The sequence below is a fragment of the Cebus imitator genome, unplaced genomic scaffold (genome assembly GCF_001604975.1).
Source record: "Cebus imitator isolate Cc_AM_T3 unplaced genomic scaffold, Cebus_imitator-1.0 Scaffold8, whole genome shotgun sequence".
Taxonomy (NCBI): domain Eukaryota; kingdom Metazoa; phylum Chordata; class Mammalia; order Primates; family Cebidae; genus Cebus; species Cebus imitator.
The window spans coordinates 4,612,464-4,628,544 of NW_016107323.1; the positions used below are offsets into that span (position 1 = coordinate 4,612,464).

The following is a 16,081-nucleotide window of genomic DNA, read 5'->3' on the forward strand; positions in this document are numbered from 1 at the left end:
AGGGAAATGTGTGTTCAGAGTGAGAAGCCTTGTTGGCTGCAATGAGGGGAAAAGAAATATGTGAGAGGTGGGGACCTTCCCAAAGGAGCATGGCAAGAGAGCCTGGAACCTGAAGCCTATGATGAGGATATATATATATATAGTTACATGAGACAAAGTCTCGCTGTGTCACCTACGCTGGAGTGCAGTGGCACGATCTCTGCTCAGTACAACCTCCGCATCCCAGGTTCAAATGATTCTCCTGCCTCAGCCTCCTGAGTAGCTGGGATTACAGGAATGTGCCACCATGACTGGCTAATTTTTGTGTTTTTAGTAGAGACAGGGTTTCACCATGTTGGTCAGGCTGATCTCAAACTCCTGACCTCATGATCCACCCCTCGGCCTCCCAAAGTGCTGGGATTATAGGCGTGAGTCACCGCATCGGCTGGGAATATATATTTCTTTGGCACCCTACCCAGTGTCTGGCATCTAGTAGTTAGCTGCCCAGACAGCAGCATTGAAAGAGAATTTAATAGAATGTGGAAGGCCTTTGATAGTACAGAGGGGCAGTGGAGTTGGGCAGGAAGAACAGGCTCCAGCAATAGCCTGCCTGGTTTCAGATCTCAGTTCTACTACTGACCAGCTGTGTGACCTTGGGCAAGTTTCTTAGCCTCTCTGTGCTGTCATTTTGTCTTCTGAAAAATGAAGACGAATTTTATAGGATTGAAGTAAGGATTAGATAAGATCATATATGTGAATGAGTATATATATGCATGTATATTTATATACATATGTTATATATGCATTCACATGTAGGTATAGGTAATATTTATATAAGTATGTGTGTGTGTGTGTGTGTATATATATATATATATTTATATACACACACACATATATTCACTTATATGTTTACAAATATTACGTGTATATATAATTAGAATAGTTCCTGGCACACATTTGCTATACATTTGCTATAATTATTATTATTTGCAAATCAATAAAATATTAGGTATGGAAGCACTCAAGAATGCCTAGCACACTGTTTGACATTTAATAGGTGACAAGAATTAATTAATGAAGATTTCTTAAAGTATTTGCTTCTTAATATTCATCTGTAACACTAGAACATATCACATTGCAGCCTATTCCAGTCAAGGATCCAATTGCAAATGCCACCAGGACCAGGCAGGAAACACGCAGGTGGGCCCAGCTGGATGTGGGGCAACAGGGAGAATGGAGCCAGTGTACGCCCCACATAAAGGTTTTCAAATTTGGCCAGGCGCAGTGGCTCACATCTGTAATCTTAGCATTTTGGGAGGCTGAGGTGGGCGGATCACTTAAGGTCAGGAGTTCAAAACCAGCCTGGCCAACACGGTGGAACCCCGTTTCTACTAAAAACACAAAAATTAGCTGGGCGTGTTGGTGGACACCTGTAATCCCAGCTACTTGGGAGGCTAAGGCAGGAGAATCATTTGAACTCAGGAGGCAGAGGTTGCAGTGAGCTGAGATTGTGCCAGTGCACTCCAGTCTGGGCAACAGAGCAAGACTCCATCTCAAAAACAAAACAAACAAACAACAAAAAATACAAATGGTCTTCGAACACTTGGCTCATAGCATGAGTCTTAGGATTGCATTGGCCACAAGCCCTAGAGTTTTCCCCTCTGCTCCCAGGCCAAGAGCCTCTCCCTCCTTCCCTCCCTACTCTCCTTAACCCTCCACCCACCCCCTTCCTTAAGTTATCTTCCAGTCAGACCTCCTTGCCTCACAATAAGAACAGAATGTAGCTTTCCTTTTGGCTCTTTGAGAATCACTGGGTTGCTTTTAAATAAAAGCATAAACCAGCAAATCCTAGTCTTGTCCCATCTCAGGCTGACTTTATTCAGGTGTCCAGTAAACTGAGAATCTAGGGCTGGACACAGCAGACACTGGCAACCCTGGTGCATCCCTTAGAGTCCTACCAGGCAGGCTGAAGTGTAACCACAGACAAACTCAATGGCACATCGTTGTGCTTTTCTTATGCCCTGTGGGCCATAAATGCACCACCAGACTCTCGTAAATGAAACCCCTACTCTCCTAGATATTCTGTGTCTGCAGATTCTAACATTCTTATCTCGAGCTCCAGAAATTAGGAAATTGGAGAAAGCAGCCAGATCTGGCCGTGTAAATTCCAGGAAAGACATGTTTCCATTCTGACCTAGGAGGAGAATAGCCATAATGGGCATTGTCTTAGTCCATTTTCTGTTGCTACAACAGAATACCACAGACTGGGTATTTATAAAGAGCTTTAGTTGGCTCAAAGATCTAGAGTCTGGAAAGTCCAAGAGCGTGGCACCAGCATCTGGTGAGAGTCATCCCATGGCAGAAGAGCAAGTGAGCATGCAGGAGAGAGACAGAATGGCAGCTGAACTTATCCTCTTATCAGGAGCTCATCTCCGCAGTAACTAGCCCACTCCCGTGACAGTAGCATTAATCCATTCTTGAGGACAGAGCTCTCATCACAATCACCTTCCAAAGGTCCTACCTCACGTCACTGTCACAGTGGCAATTACATTTCAATTAGTTTTATTGGGGATACCATAGCAGGCAGGTATTTTCTGAGTTAATGTATTAGATAGATGGCCAGCTGCCATAAGAGTGATTTCAGAGTACAGTGGCTTACCTCAGAGAGATGATATTTCTCTCTCGTGTAATATATCAGCCATTGCAGGCTGGTGGGGTGACTTCTCCACAGGATCTTTTGAGGACCCAAGTTCTTTTCATCTTGTTGCTTTGCAATTCCTTGAAAGCAGGGGCTAGCAAACTATGGCCCCTGGCTCAGCCCTCTGTTTTTTAAATAAAGTTTTATTGGAACACAGCCATACCTATTTGTTTACTGTTTTCAAGCTCTAACCGCAGAATTGAGTAATTACAACAAAGACCATATGGCCTACAAGCCTAAATTATTGACTGTGTTGCCTTTTAAAAATAAGTCTTCCCTAGAACATTAGGCTCACCTGCATGGTCAGAGCTAGGACACTGGCAAGGCTGCTTATCAGCTGGGGAAAGGGGCAAAGGGAAAGTCAGAGCTAGGAGCTTCCTTTTAAGCAAATGACATCATGTCATGCTGGTAAATGTTTAACAATTATCTGTCCCAGGAGGGTGGTGAGGGCTGTGGTTTGCAGTGTTTGCCAACTTCTATGGTGTAAATACCCCCAGTGTGGCTGATTTCAAGTTAGCAAAGAGATGTCACTGAACACAGGGTGGGGAAGATGGACACAGTTGCCTTTCACAAGCCAGCAAGATCTGGCTTCAGCTCACCACTGGACACAAATGCTAGCCATGCCACTTCTGCTCATGTTTTGTTGGTGAGAACTTAACCACACGCCTGTAGCAGCCACACAGTCTGGAAAATGTATTCCCTAGCTATGTGGCCCCATATCCAGTCAAAACTCAGTGACACAGGTGATTCTATATTACTGTGAGGAAGAAGTGGAGTGCAATGATGGGGACGGTTAAAACTCATTGCCACATGTTTCTTTCCCAGGTGATCTTCTTGGCCCCAAGAGTAAATGTTTTCATGAAATAAGAGCAAAAACAGAGAAGCTAATGTGTTGGGATAGAGTAAGGGAGAAAAGCTATTACACAGTAAAGAATGGGTCGTGAGTACCAGAAGACACGTGATAACTCAGGGAATGTCCATGCTGGGAGATAGCCGAGAGCTTGTCTAACCTGACAGCCTGATTTTACAGACAAGGAAACTAAAGCTTTTAGAAGAAATGTGATGTGTCCAAAGTCACGCAGCTAATGGGTGACACAGCCGCGACAGAACCACATTCATCTGGGCCCTTACCCTGTCTCTGCTCCTGCATTCCCAGTTGCATTCAGGACTGTTCTCTAGGGCCTGGGTGTTCTTTCTTCCTGGCTGAGTCTGGACATGGCCTCAGAATGCCCCTTAACACCATCCTCCAGTCAACCACAGCAGTGAACCAGAGTTGATGCACAAGCTGAACCGTGTCTGCCATGCTTGGTTTAGGTGGTTTCAAGGCCACCATGAGACTCCCCAGAGCTCCTGAACAGGTGTTGGGGTGTTGACTGCCTGGAGTGTTTCCTTTGCGTTTCAAATGGCTGCTCAGGTCCACATCCTCTAGACATTCCTACTCTGCATGAATATTACACATCCCACTCTTCTCAGTGCCTGCCCAGAAACAGCACCCCAGCCTGACAAAAACAGATTCATGGGCACGATCTCACTTCATCCGCACCAAACTCTTAACACATATGTACTGTTCTCCCCATTTAATAGGGAGAGAGCATGGAAGCACAGCCACAGATGGGATAGTTTGCCCAGGGTAACCCAGCAAGATCACGTGCTGTGTCAGCATGCTCTTCAACTCCACTAGTTCCCCGGCCGCCCCTCAGTGACTTCCTGAGTATCCAGACAAGTGAGATCAGCATTATTGTCTACTGGATACCATCCCTCTCTGTTATGCCCACGAAGAAATGTGAAATATGAAACACTATGCAACACTAACTATTTTGAGTTAGTACTCTCATTTTTCTCCCCATGTACCTTCATTTTCAATTATGTAGTTACCCGAGTAGCCAAACAGCTCACTTCCTTTTCCATGACGGCCTTGTGAGGCTGGGCCCCCCTCCGACTCATTTGCTGCTGTATCACAGCACCCAATCCAGTGCCTGGCCGGTACTGGAGCTCAGTAAATATGCATGTGGGCATTACTATGTGCTAATTAAAAATAATAATAAAAGCTAAAAAGAAGGTCTGTATGAATGAATGAATGATGGTACTTCCCTTAGACTCTGAGGTTCTCCAGAGCAGAAATCACATACATCCTTTTGGGCTCTCTGAATCAATCCCCAGTGTGTGGCACAGAGTGGGGGTTCGGTAGTGTTGAATTCTGTGGATTGGCCCGGGATGGAGTATGGGCTCTGACCTACAAACGCAGGTCTTGCTTGAGCCTGGACTTTGGAATGAGACAGGTCTGGGTTGAAATTGAAGTCTAAGGAGCTGAGTGACTTTAAGGCCATATATGTAACTCCTCTGAGTCTCTATTTCCTCATCTGTAAAAATGGGACATGAAAACTTACCTTTTGGGGTTCCTGAGGGTTTAAGCAAGATGCAAGTGTGGGCTGAGGAGCAGGATGCCTGGGTTGAATGGCAGCTCCATCACCTACAAACTACACGACCTTGAGCGAGTGATATGCAACATCGATGCCGCAATTTTTCTTCTGTAAAATGAGCATAACAGTCCACAGTTTATGGGGTTATTTTGAAGATTTAAGTGAGCTATTATATGTGAAATGCTTAACAAATGAAAAGCTGTCTATAAATGCCAGTCGTCATTGTTGTATGAACGATAGTGCGTTAGGGAAGCTGTCTGTAAGTGTTTGGTGATTATTATCTTTGCTCTCTTCCAAGACAACTAATCTAACTTCTGGACAGAGCCATAGTGTAACCCAAACCACAGATCCCAAGGCCCGAGCAGCAGAGTGGGGCTTCATCACATTCCTCCCCACAACAGCCAGACACCTCAGCCCGCACCCTGCAATGGGGGGCTTCGGGAATCTTCCATGTGAGCAAGGAAAAGTGAATTTTCCTCTCACGCGGCTCCCCAGGCAGATGGCTGCTGCCTCGGAGAGGTGGCTTGGAAGTTGCTCTGTCACAGACTGCCAACCTGCTGGTGAGACCCAGATGAATGGGAACAGAAACACAGGGACAGGGAAGTGAGAAGCCACTGGAGGCACAGCAGAGCTCTCACGAGGCCCCGCAAGTGATAGGCCACAGGGAGGGCTGGGCTCAGAGGGGCCGGGCTCCAGAACAACTGGAAAAGGCCTTGGCAGCAAGGACAGACCTGCCCTGGGATTGGAGGATTGTGTGGCTGAAGGATGGTGGAGCGGGGTGTCCAGATGGCCTGATTAAATCCCTGGAGAGAGGACCTGCAATTATAAAATCATAGCCATGAATTACACATTCCATGTATTAGGCAATCATTATCATCACACACCGTGCTAAGCAGTTCAAAAGTATTATCTCTCTTAAACCTCATTGCAGATGTAGACAGTGAGGACTATTTTCATCGCTGTTTGGCAGCGGGAGAAACTGAGGCTTAGAGAGGTTTTTTTTCCCCTGCCCAAGATCCCTTCGCAAGTAAGTACTAGGATGTGAATTTTGGTCTTAGGCACTAGTCTCTCCTGCCTCCATGAAGGCAAAGGCTTTGGTGTCAGACACTCAGACCTTAGCCTCAGTTTCCTTGCTGGTAGAATGTGAATAATAACAATGGTCTCCTCCCAAGAAAGGATCAATTCAAGTGGTGAAAATTGGCTATTTAGCACACCGTGTGAAACATAATAAGCATGTAATAAAGGGTGGTGTTTGTATGAGTGATCATGGTTGTTGGGGCTGCATGGGCTTTTTGGGGTACAGGATTCCAGAGTCATAGTATGAGGAATTCCTTTGGAAGCCTGTGCTTCCAAGCCACAGCAGCCCAGTGTTTGGCAGCACGTCACTAAGAACTGGGCCATGCAGAGCAATCAGCAGGATGGACTATGGAGCCAGACTGCTGGGTTCAAATCCTGACTCCTACTCAGCTGTGTGACAATGAGCAAGTTGATTAACCTCTCTGTGCCCAATTTTCCTTATCTTTGAAATAGATTTAAAATAATAATGCCTTCATCATAGGGTTATTATGAGGATTAAACAAGTTGATATTTGTAAAAAGCTTATAATATGCCTGGTACAGAGTAAGTGCTGTGTATTTGTTAAGTAAATAAAGCATGCTAATTAAGATTAGTGTTCCTGTTTTACATATGAGAAAACAAAATGAAATTACCGCTGTGCCAGGTTGCCTGGTGAGTGAGGGCACAGCCAAGGGATGAACCCGGGCAGTCTGGCTTCTGAGCGCAGATCCTCGAGGGTGGGCTTAACAGATTTACACCAAAGTAAAACTCGCAGGGAAGCTGGGACCTGTCAGTTACCTCTAGCAACAGTGAAGTCAGGATTGGTCCTTAGAATTGGAGAGAAAAAGGAGGGCCACGAGCCTGGTGGGGTAGGCCAACAGCACTCTAAGGGGCTCTGAACTATTCCAGAAACATCGAGCACTGACTCCATCCCCACACTCTGCTATCACTTGCAAAACCATGCTGGATGGGGATGGCAGCCTTCCCAGGGGCTGGGGTTTCCCTGCTGGGTAAGGTCTACTGTGACTCTGGTGGTATTTGTTAGATATGATATCTAATTTGAGACCTTCAAAAACACCTGGACTGTAGTCTCTGTGTCTCTGTATTTGCTTCTTCCAAATACAGTATATTCTTTCCAAAGTCTGCACTCTGACACTTAATGAGGGCTGCGTGCTGAGCGCTGTACTCTGCTAAGCATTATACACAAATTATCTCGTTTAATTCATATTCAGAATCCTATGAAGAAGGTATTACTAAGTTCACTTTACAGATGAGAAAACTGAACAACAAAGTGTTTAAGTAACTGGCCCCAAGATCACACAACTGCCAAGTAGCAGATTTGGGATTTGAGAGAGCAGGGTATATGCTCATAATTTCTTTGCTAGCTTTAAAACATAATAAATGCATACAGATGTCCAGAGCCTCACCAGCTTGCATTTGGCACTCAGACAGCATTCAGGGATCAGCAGAATGCATTAACTCCCCACCTCGGGACTGCCTCCTTCCCAAGGGAGAGAAAGCAATGCCATCACTTGCTGTCCTCAGGCCTCCTGGAAAACATCCTTCTGAAGTCATGTCCCTGAAGTGGTGGAAGGTATTGAGCCTGTCTCTCAGGGCTGGGGCACTTGAGAAATCAGAGAAATTGACCACCTCGGTAAGCTGCCCTCTCACTTAAATTCGTCAGGTTTTTCACCGTGTCATTGAAAGCCACTTGAAGGGAAAACCATAAAGTTGGTTGCCTTCTAGTGATGCCCCAGCTGACCAGCTGAATAGATTTCTGCATAAGTAAGTCAGGCACTCAGGAGAGCACACTTATTTCTCTGGGCCATGGAGGGGCCTGCTGCTTTACAGTCGTAGAGATCCTTCAGGGACTTTCTGGAAAGACTGTATGGGGTTCTCAATCACATTTACAGGAATGCTACAGGAACGTATTCTCTCACAGAGTTAAACGTTTCTGACAAATCAAGTTGAACAGAAAGGCAGAGTTGCCATAGATTTTTATGGAAAATGTTTCTTACCTGCTCTAGTTTACTTGCCTGACTTAGCTGGTAAAATTCAGTATAACCAGAACCATTGTTTATTATTTATTTTGGATGACCAAGGGATTATTGATAAACAGACGCCTCCTGGGGGTCTGCTCTCAAGAATGAAGCCCACACAATGGGAAAGGACAGTCTCTTCAGTAAAAGATTTTGGGGAAACTGGATATCCACATACAGAAGAATGAAATTAGACCCTTTTGTCATCCATGTACACAAATCAGCTCAAAATGTAAGACCTGAAACTATAAAATCGCTAGAAAACACAGGTGGAAATCTCCGTAACATTGGCCTGGGCAATGATTTTTTTTGGTGATGACTCCAAAAGCACAGGCAACAGAAGCAAACATCGACAAATGGGCGTGCATCAAATTAACAATCTTCTGCACAGCAAAGGAAACAATCAACAGAGTGAAGAGACAACTTATGGAATGGGAGAAAATACTTGCAAACCATACATCTGATACAAGGTTAATATCCAAAGTATATCAGGAACTCAACTCAAGAGCAAGGAAATGATCCGATTAAAAAAATGAGTGAAGGCCAGGTGTGGTGACTCACGCCTGTAATCCTAACACTTTGGGAGGCTAAGCTCAAGTGTTCGAGATCAGCCTGGCCAACATAGAGAAACCACTAAAAATACAAAAATTACTAAATTCTACTAAAAATACAAAAATTAGCTGGGCATGGTGGTGCATGCCTATAATCCCAGCTGCTCAGGTGGCTGAGGCAGAAGAATCGTTTGAACCCAGGAGGTGGAGGCTGCAGTGAGCTAAGATCACACCACTGCATTCCAGCCTGGGCAACAGAGAGAAATAAAATAATGAGCAAAGGTCCTAAACATGTCATTTCTCAAAAGAAGACATATAAATGGCCAACAGGTATATGAAAAAATGCTCAACATCACTAATCATCAGGGAATCCAAATTAAAACTACAATGAGATATTGCTTCACACCTCTTAGAACGGCTGTTATCAAAGAGATGAAATATAAAAGTGTTGGCAAAGGTGTCAAGAAGAGGAAGCCTTGTACACTGCTGGTGGGAATGTAAATTACTACAGCCATTATAGAAAACAGTATGGAAGTTCCTTAAAAAATTAAAAATAGAACAATAAGATCCAGCAATCCCATCACTGGCTATATATCCAAAGGAAATGAAATCCGTGCATCAAAGAGATCTCCGCACTCCTATGTTTATTGCAGCACTATTCACAATTGCCAAAATGTGGAATCAACCCGCCTATCAACAGAGGAATGGATAAAGAAAATGTGGTATATATACGCAATGGAATTACTGTTCAGCCTTAAAAACAAAAAAAAGAAGGAAATCCTGTCATTTTGACAAAGTCGATAAACCTGGAGGACATTATGTTAAGTGAAATAAGCCAGGCCCAGAAAGACAAACACCACAGGATCTCACCATAAATAAACGATAACTATGTGAGGTCATGCTTATGGCGATTAGCTTGATTTAACCATATCACAGTGTATTCGTGTGGTGCACCATAAATACATACCATGCTTAATGGTTAAAGTGTAATTAGCCTTTTTAAAAGAATATGGTGAATCATGCATGTCTCACCTGTGCATTGGTACAGTATGTGTCAGGCACAGGCACTGATGGGTATACAACAGACGACAAGGTCCTGCCCCTTGGAGGCTGACATGCTATTGGAAAAAAAACAAATACTTTTTTTTTTTTTTTCCATTTATTTATTTTATTGTATTTTAGGTTTTGGGGTACATGTGAAGAACATGCAAAATTGTTGCATAGGAACACACATGGCAGTGTGATTTGCTGCCTTCCTCCCCATCACCTACATGTGGCATTTCTCCCCCTGCTATCCCCCCCAGCTCCCCACCCCCCACCGTCCCTCCCCTATGTCCCCCCAACTGACCCAGTGTGTAGTGCTCCCCTCCCTTTGTCCATGTGCTCTCATCATTCAACACCCACCTATGAGTGAGAACATGCGGTGTTTGATCTTCTGCTCCTCTGTCAGTTTGCTGAGAATGATGGTTTCCAGATTCATCCATGTCCCCACAAAGGACCCAAACTCATCGTTTTTGATGGCTGCATAATATTCCATGGTGTATATGTGCCACATTTTCCCTATCCAGTCTATCGTCGATGGGCATTTGGGTTGGTTCCAGGTCCTTGCTATTGTAAACAGTGCTGCAATGAACATTCGTGTACACGTGTCCTTATAGTAGAACGATTTGTAATCCTTTGGATATATACCCAGTAATGGGATTGCTGGGTCAAATGGAATTTCTATTTCTATGTCCTTGAGGAATCGCCACACTGTCTTCCACAATGGTTGAACTAATTTACACTCCCACCAACAGTGCAAAAGTGTTCCTGTTTCTCCACATCCTCTCCAGCATCTGCTGTCTCCAGATTTTTTAATGTTTGCCATTCTTACCGGCGTGAGATGGTATCTCAATGTAGTTTTGATTTGCATTTCTCTTATGACCAGTGATGATGAGCATGGTACTGGTACCAAAACAGAGATATAGACCAATGGAACAGAACAGAGGTCTCGGAGGCAACACAACATATCTACAACCATCTGATCTTTGACAAACCAGACAAAAACAAGCAATGGGGAAAGGATTCCCTGTTCAATAAATGGTGTTGGGAAAGCTGGCTAGCCATGTGCAGAAAGCAGAAACTGGACCCCTTCCTGACACCTTACACTAAAATTAACTCCAGATGGATTAAAGACTTAAACATAAGACCTAACACCATAAAAACCCTAGAAGAAAATCTAGGCAAAACCATTCAGGACGTAGGTGTAGGCAAGGACTTCATGACCAAAACACCAAAAGCATTGGCAACAAAAGCCAAAATAGACAAATGGGACCTAATCAAACTCCACAGCTTCTGCACAGCAAAAGAAACAATCATTAGAGTGAATCGGCAACCAACAGATTGGGAAAAAATTTTTGCAGTTTACCCATCTGACAAAGGGCTGATATCCAAAATTTACAAAGAACTAAAGCAGATTTACAAGAAAAAAACTAACAAGCCCATTCAAAAGTGGGCAAAGGATAAAAACAAATACTTTTTAAGTAAACAAAATAGTCACAAACTGTGAAAAATGCTAACAAGGAGACAGACGAAATTGGCCTGGAGAGCCCTGGCTTGGATGGATGTGTCAGAGATGTCCTGCAGAGAGCCAGGGGAAGGACCTTCCGGGGGAAGAAACAGCAGGAGCTGAGTCCTTGAGGCAGGAAAGCCCCTGCCTGTTGAAGGGACAGAAGAAAGAGGAGAGTCGCTGGTGCAGAGTGAAGGAGGAAGGGAAGCTGGGAAGGGGGTGGGGCCTAGAGCCTGTAGAGCCCAGCAGGCCCCGCCTGGAGAGCTGGATTTATCCTCAGTACCCTGGGAGGCAGTGGAGGATTTTAAGCAGGGGCATAACATGGCTCTATTTATGTGTTAAGCTCACTCTGACCTTGTGTAAGAGACTGGTTTGGATGGGGAGGATGAAAGCAGGAAGACCAGCTAGGAGGCTGTGGCAGTAACTGGGTATCTCAGACACGGATGCTGGTCTTCGGAGGCCTAGATGGGGCAGCAGAGGTGGAGAGAAGTGCATGGATTTGGGATTTCATTGGCAAAACCAACGGCTGATGGAATGGATATGGGCATGAAAGAAGGTTCTGGCCTTAGTACCTGGGTGGCCAGTGGTGCCGTTTACTGAGATGGGATGACTGAGGGACAAGTTTGGGGGGAGGGGATAGGTGCGTTAATAAAACGTTCCATTTGGGACCTGCTCAATTTGAGGGTCTGAGAGCCATCCAGAGCTGAGTTCAAGTAGGCAGCCGTATGTGTGGACTCACAGGTGTGGTGGAGGGAGAGGGCCAGGGCCCACTGAAGGGGACAGGATGGGGGATCGGGTCAAAACCTGGCTCACCACTTACCAGCTCTGTGATTTGGACAGTTCCCTTAAAGCTTCCTCATCTGTGGGGCTTTCCGCAGCTCCCACATCAGGACCTGTTGTGATGGTTATGAGTTCATACATGGAAAGAGCTTACATTTCAATAGTGAGAATTCAGTAAATGTCAGCTTCCTGTAATAACAATTATCATCATCATCATCTTAGCTACGGTAATTTTCTTGCCATTTGTCTCTTTCTAATTAAAATCAAGTACCTCGATAGCTGGTAAACACTTCTCCTGATGTTCTTGGAATTATTCATTTACGAGTCTGTGAGTTCTGTGAACACAGGTCTGTGCCTCCCACCTTTGCAGCCCCGTAGTGTGGGGCCCAGCACACGGTAGGCGTTCAGTAACATTTATCCAGTCACGTGGAATAAAGAATGCGTATTTTTCATGCAAAAATGCATATTTGATTGAATCCATCAAGCATGAAGGATATCAGAAGGAAATTAGCAAAGAAGAAGCTACAAAGGGTGTCTTTCTGTGACAATAATTTACAGCAGCAAGAAGGGAGCTCTTGCTTTCACAAAGCAGCTTCTTCCAGAATTGGATTGCGGTCTGTGAGAAAAAAGGTTTTCTCTATAGTGAGTCAAATCTGATACCTCCCTGGGATTTGTGCACACACAACCCCAGTCTAGGGTTCAGGCTTTTCAGTATGATACACCCAGACCCGTGCTCACCTCTCCAGGAAGCCTCTGTGATGTGCGCTCTGGGACCTTGCCCTCTTAGTCTGGCCTGCCTCCCTCTGTTGTGTTCATTTTGCCTGAAGCTCCATTTTTTAGGGATCATTGGTCCCTTGAATGAAGCCCACAGCTACAGCCAAGGTCCCCCTTCTCCCCTGGAGATAGATGCTGTATTTACATTTTGGAAGGATCCCTGGTTTCTTCTTGTGTTCTGTCTGGGCCTCTAGTCTCTGCCCTATCTCAGATAAAAGACAGGACACCCGGTTAAATTTCAGTTTCAGATAAACAATGGATAATGTTTTTAGTATAAATATGTCCCATGAAACATTTTTGAAGGATTTTTATTTGTTAAATCTGGTAACCCCAGCTATAGGAGAGCCATGTTCAAAGCCCCCACAAGCTAGGCCAAGAAGCTCTATGGCTCAGCCACATTCTGTGCCCTAGAGGATCAGGTCTTGGATGCTGATACCACAGACTGAAGCCAGGCCCCGGTCCTCCAGCCAGTCCTCCCCCACTGCCAGGGCGGCCCTCTGTCTTCACTGGGGAGCCTTCTAACAGCGTTGGGGTGTTCTCGACTTTCCCGCCTGCCATGAAAAGGTCTTAATCCTGAAGTCCAGATTCGGATCAACTCTGGGCCCCTAAGTACCTTTCATTGTCCCTCCCAGGGCTCTCCTACAAATAGAGGCCTGGCCTGACGCTTAGTTCCTGAGACAGGTGTGCAGATCAGAACCCGCTCAGGTCCTTGGAGTCTGTCTGCGTCCCAGCAGCTCCCCCTGGTGGCCAGAAGCAAAAGCTTTGTGTCTAGCATCTAGAGCCAAAGCATCTCCTGCCCCTGGGGTTCTCATTGTGAATAGTCTTCAAGCCTCCCCCCAGCAGGCAGAGATGAGTGATGTGTCAGGAACCCAGGTACAGGCCAGGGGCCCACACGTCGCATCCACTGCTTTCGTGGGTGCTCATTCCTCAGGTGCTCAGGAGTCTCAGCACCATAAACCTGGAACAATGGCCTCTCTCATTCCTCACAAACTTTGCCCTTCCTTCGACCACAAAATGGGTTCATTAGAGGCAGGAACAGACCCCGGAATCTCGAACACCTGGCTCCTGCCCTTATTTCCCACCGGCTGAGTCGGCAAGTACAGGGAATGTGAGGAGGTCTGGGACAGCTGACTCCAGCTGACACACGTGCCTCTGGGCAAGGGTGGTACGTATCTGAGAAGCAGGCAGGCACACGTGGAGAAGATAGAGTCCACACCTCTGCTCCATCCCAGCAGCCACTGTCTAAACTCAACCCCTCGTCACTTTGCACTTGGGCAGTGGCTTCCATCACTCAGCGAGTTTGGTTGGCCCTAGCACATCTCCCTGCCTCTAGGGTTGGCTCAGCCCCACCCTCCATCTTCTCTAGGGTTGGTCCATCCAACCATATCACTCCCCTCATGGCTTTTAAGGATAATGTTTGAAGCCCTAAAGACGACGTCACAGGTCCTCTGTGATCTAGCCCCTGCCTACCTCAGCTTCTGCCTAGAAGTTGACGCCCCCAAAATGCTGAAACCTCTGTGATTACCTTTACACAGCCTGCATGTCTCAACGCCATACTTTTGCTCATACTGGCCCTGCTCAAACTTTTTCTGCTCTCTCTTCTCCTGTCTTCTGAATTAAGGCACAAGCCAGGTGCAGTTGCTCATGCTTGTAATTCCAGCACTTTGAGAGGCCAAGGCTAGAGGTTTGCTTGAGGCCAGGAGTTTGAGAGCAGCCTGGGTAACATGGCAAGACAGACCCTGTCTTTACAAAACAATTTTTAATGAGCTGGGTGTGGTGGCACATCCCTGGAGTCCCAGCTACTAGGGAAGCTAAGGCAGGAAGATCACTTGAGCCCAGGAGTCTGAGGCTGCCATGAGCTATGACTGTACCACTGCATTCCAGCCTGGGTGTCAGAGCAAGACCCTGTCTCAAAAAGTAAAATAAAGATACAGATAGCTCAATGGTCATCTCCTCCAAGGAGGCTTGCTGGATCCCCTGGTCTCTGCCTGGCAGCTTCCTTGCACTCCCACAGCGCATGTGTTCTGTAACCCTGCGTGCCTCTGACCCCTCAATCCTTGCATTTACCACATTAAATTATAACAACCTGGGCCTGTGTCTTTTTCCTTTCCAGACAATCTGGCCCCAAGGGCTGAGATGGTGACATGTTTACTCTTGTGTTTTCAGCATCTAAAGTAGAGTTTATCACAAACAGGTATTCAATAAATGCTTAGTGATTTGGTTTAATGATTGATCAGTTCATTGTGAGAAGGAAGTAATATCCTTTACAAGCAGAGTTTGTAGCACCTTCTCGATTCCATTGATTCTCCTCCCCACCACTCCCTAACCTCTTTCTCTATGCCCGATGCGCGGGGCTGGCTGGATGACAGCTTCCTATGCACCTTACCATTTATACTCCCATTTGATCTTGCTGATTCTCTGTCTTGTGACTGTTTTGTACGCAGAGAATCCACCCATTCTGTGTTCATTCAGCTCCCATTAACACTTCTCCAGCCCTGGGATGGAGAGACCTGCCAGACAAGTCCCTTGCTCTCAGAAGTCCCCAGCCTAGAGCAGACAGTCAGACAAGTAAACAGGCAAATAGTTAAGTCCTGTGATTTCAGGACAGGGGATGGTAGATGAACAGCCAGCTCTCCACACAGACCCCCGGGTTCGAATCCTAGCTCTACTGCTTTCAGACTGGGTAGCCTTGGGCAGGTCCCTTATCTGTGTCTGTTTGCCCGTGGGTAAGAGGGGCCATAGGATTTACTTCTTGGGTTATGTGGGGATTTAGTGAATTAATTCATGCCAAGAGTTTAGCAAGAGTGCCTAGTCCGTAGTACATATTCAGTACGATTAGTCATTATGATACTTAGCTCAGTATGCTATGGGAGCACACAGGAGACTAGACAGCTTCACAGCAGTTATGAAGGACCAAGGATCAAGAGACATCCGGAGGCAATCATTTTAATTGGAGCCTCAGAAAATGCAAAGTCCCAGGGTGCTTCCCGTGGCATTTGACCCTGTACCCCTCTGGGAAGCTGCTGCACCCACATGATGTCTCTCCCTGCCTTAGGGCCGACGACTGCTTTTGTGCATCTCGGAAGCTGGATGCAGTGGCCATCGAAGCCAAGTTTAAGCAGGACCTGGGTTTTCGGATGCTGAACTGTGGACGAACAGACCTGGTGAAGCAGGCGGTGTCTCTGCTGGGGCCGGATGGGATCAACACCATGAGCGAACAGGTACAGGGTCTGAGG

At 45.9% G+C, this 16,081-nt stretch overlaps 1 protein-coding gene across 4 annotated transcripts in view; it reads left to right on the forward strand.

Annotated features, from left to right (window-relative positions):
* BTBD11 (BTB domain containing 11) overlaps positions 1–16,081 on the forward strand; it is a 348,391-nt gene that overhangs the window by 282,769 nt on the left and 49,541 nt on the right. For all 4 annotated transcript variants that reach the window (XM_017541032.1, XM_017541028.2, XM_037743011.1 and 1 more), the window contains exon 5: positions 15,901–16,066. In XM_017541032.1, the coding sequence (XP_017396521.1) occupies positions 15,901–16,066 (166 nt within the window). The remainder of the gene's footprint in view (positions 1–15,900; positions 16,067–16,081) is intronic.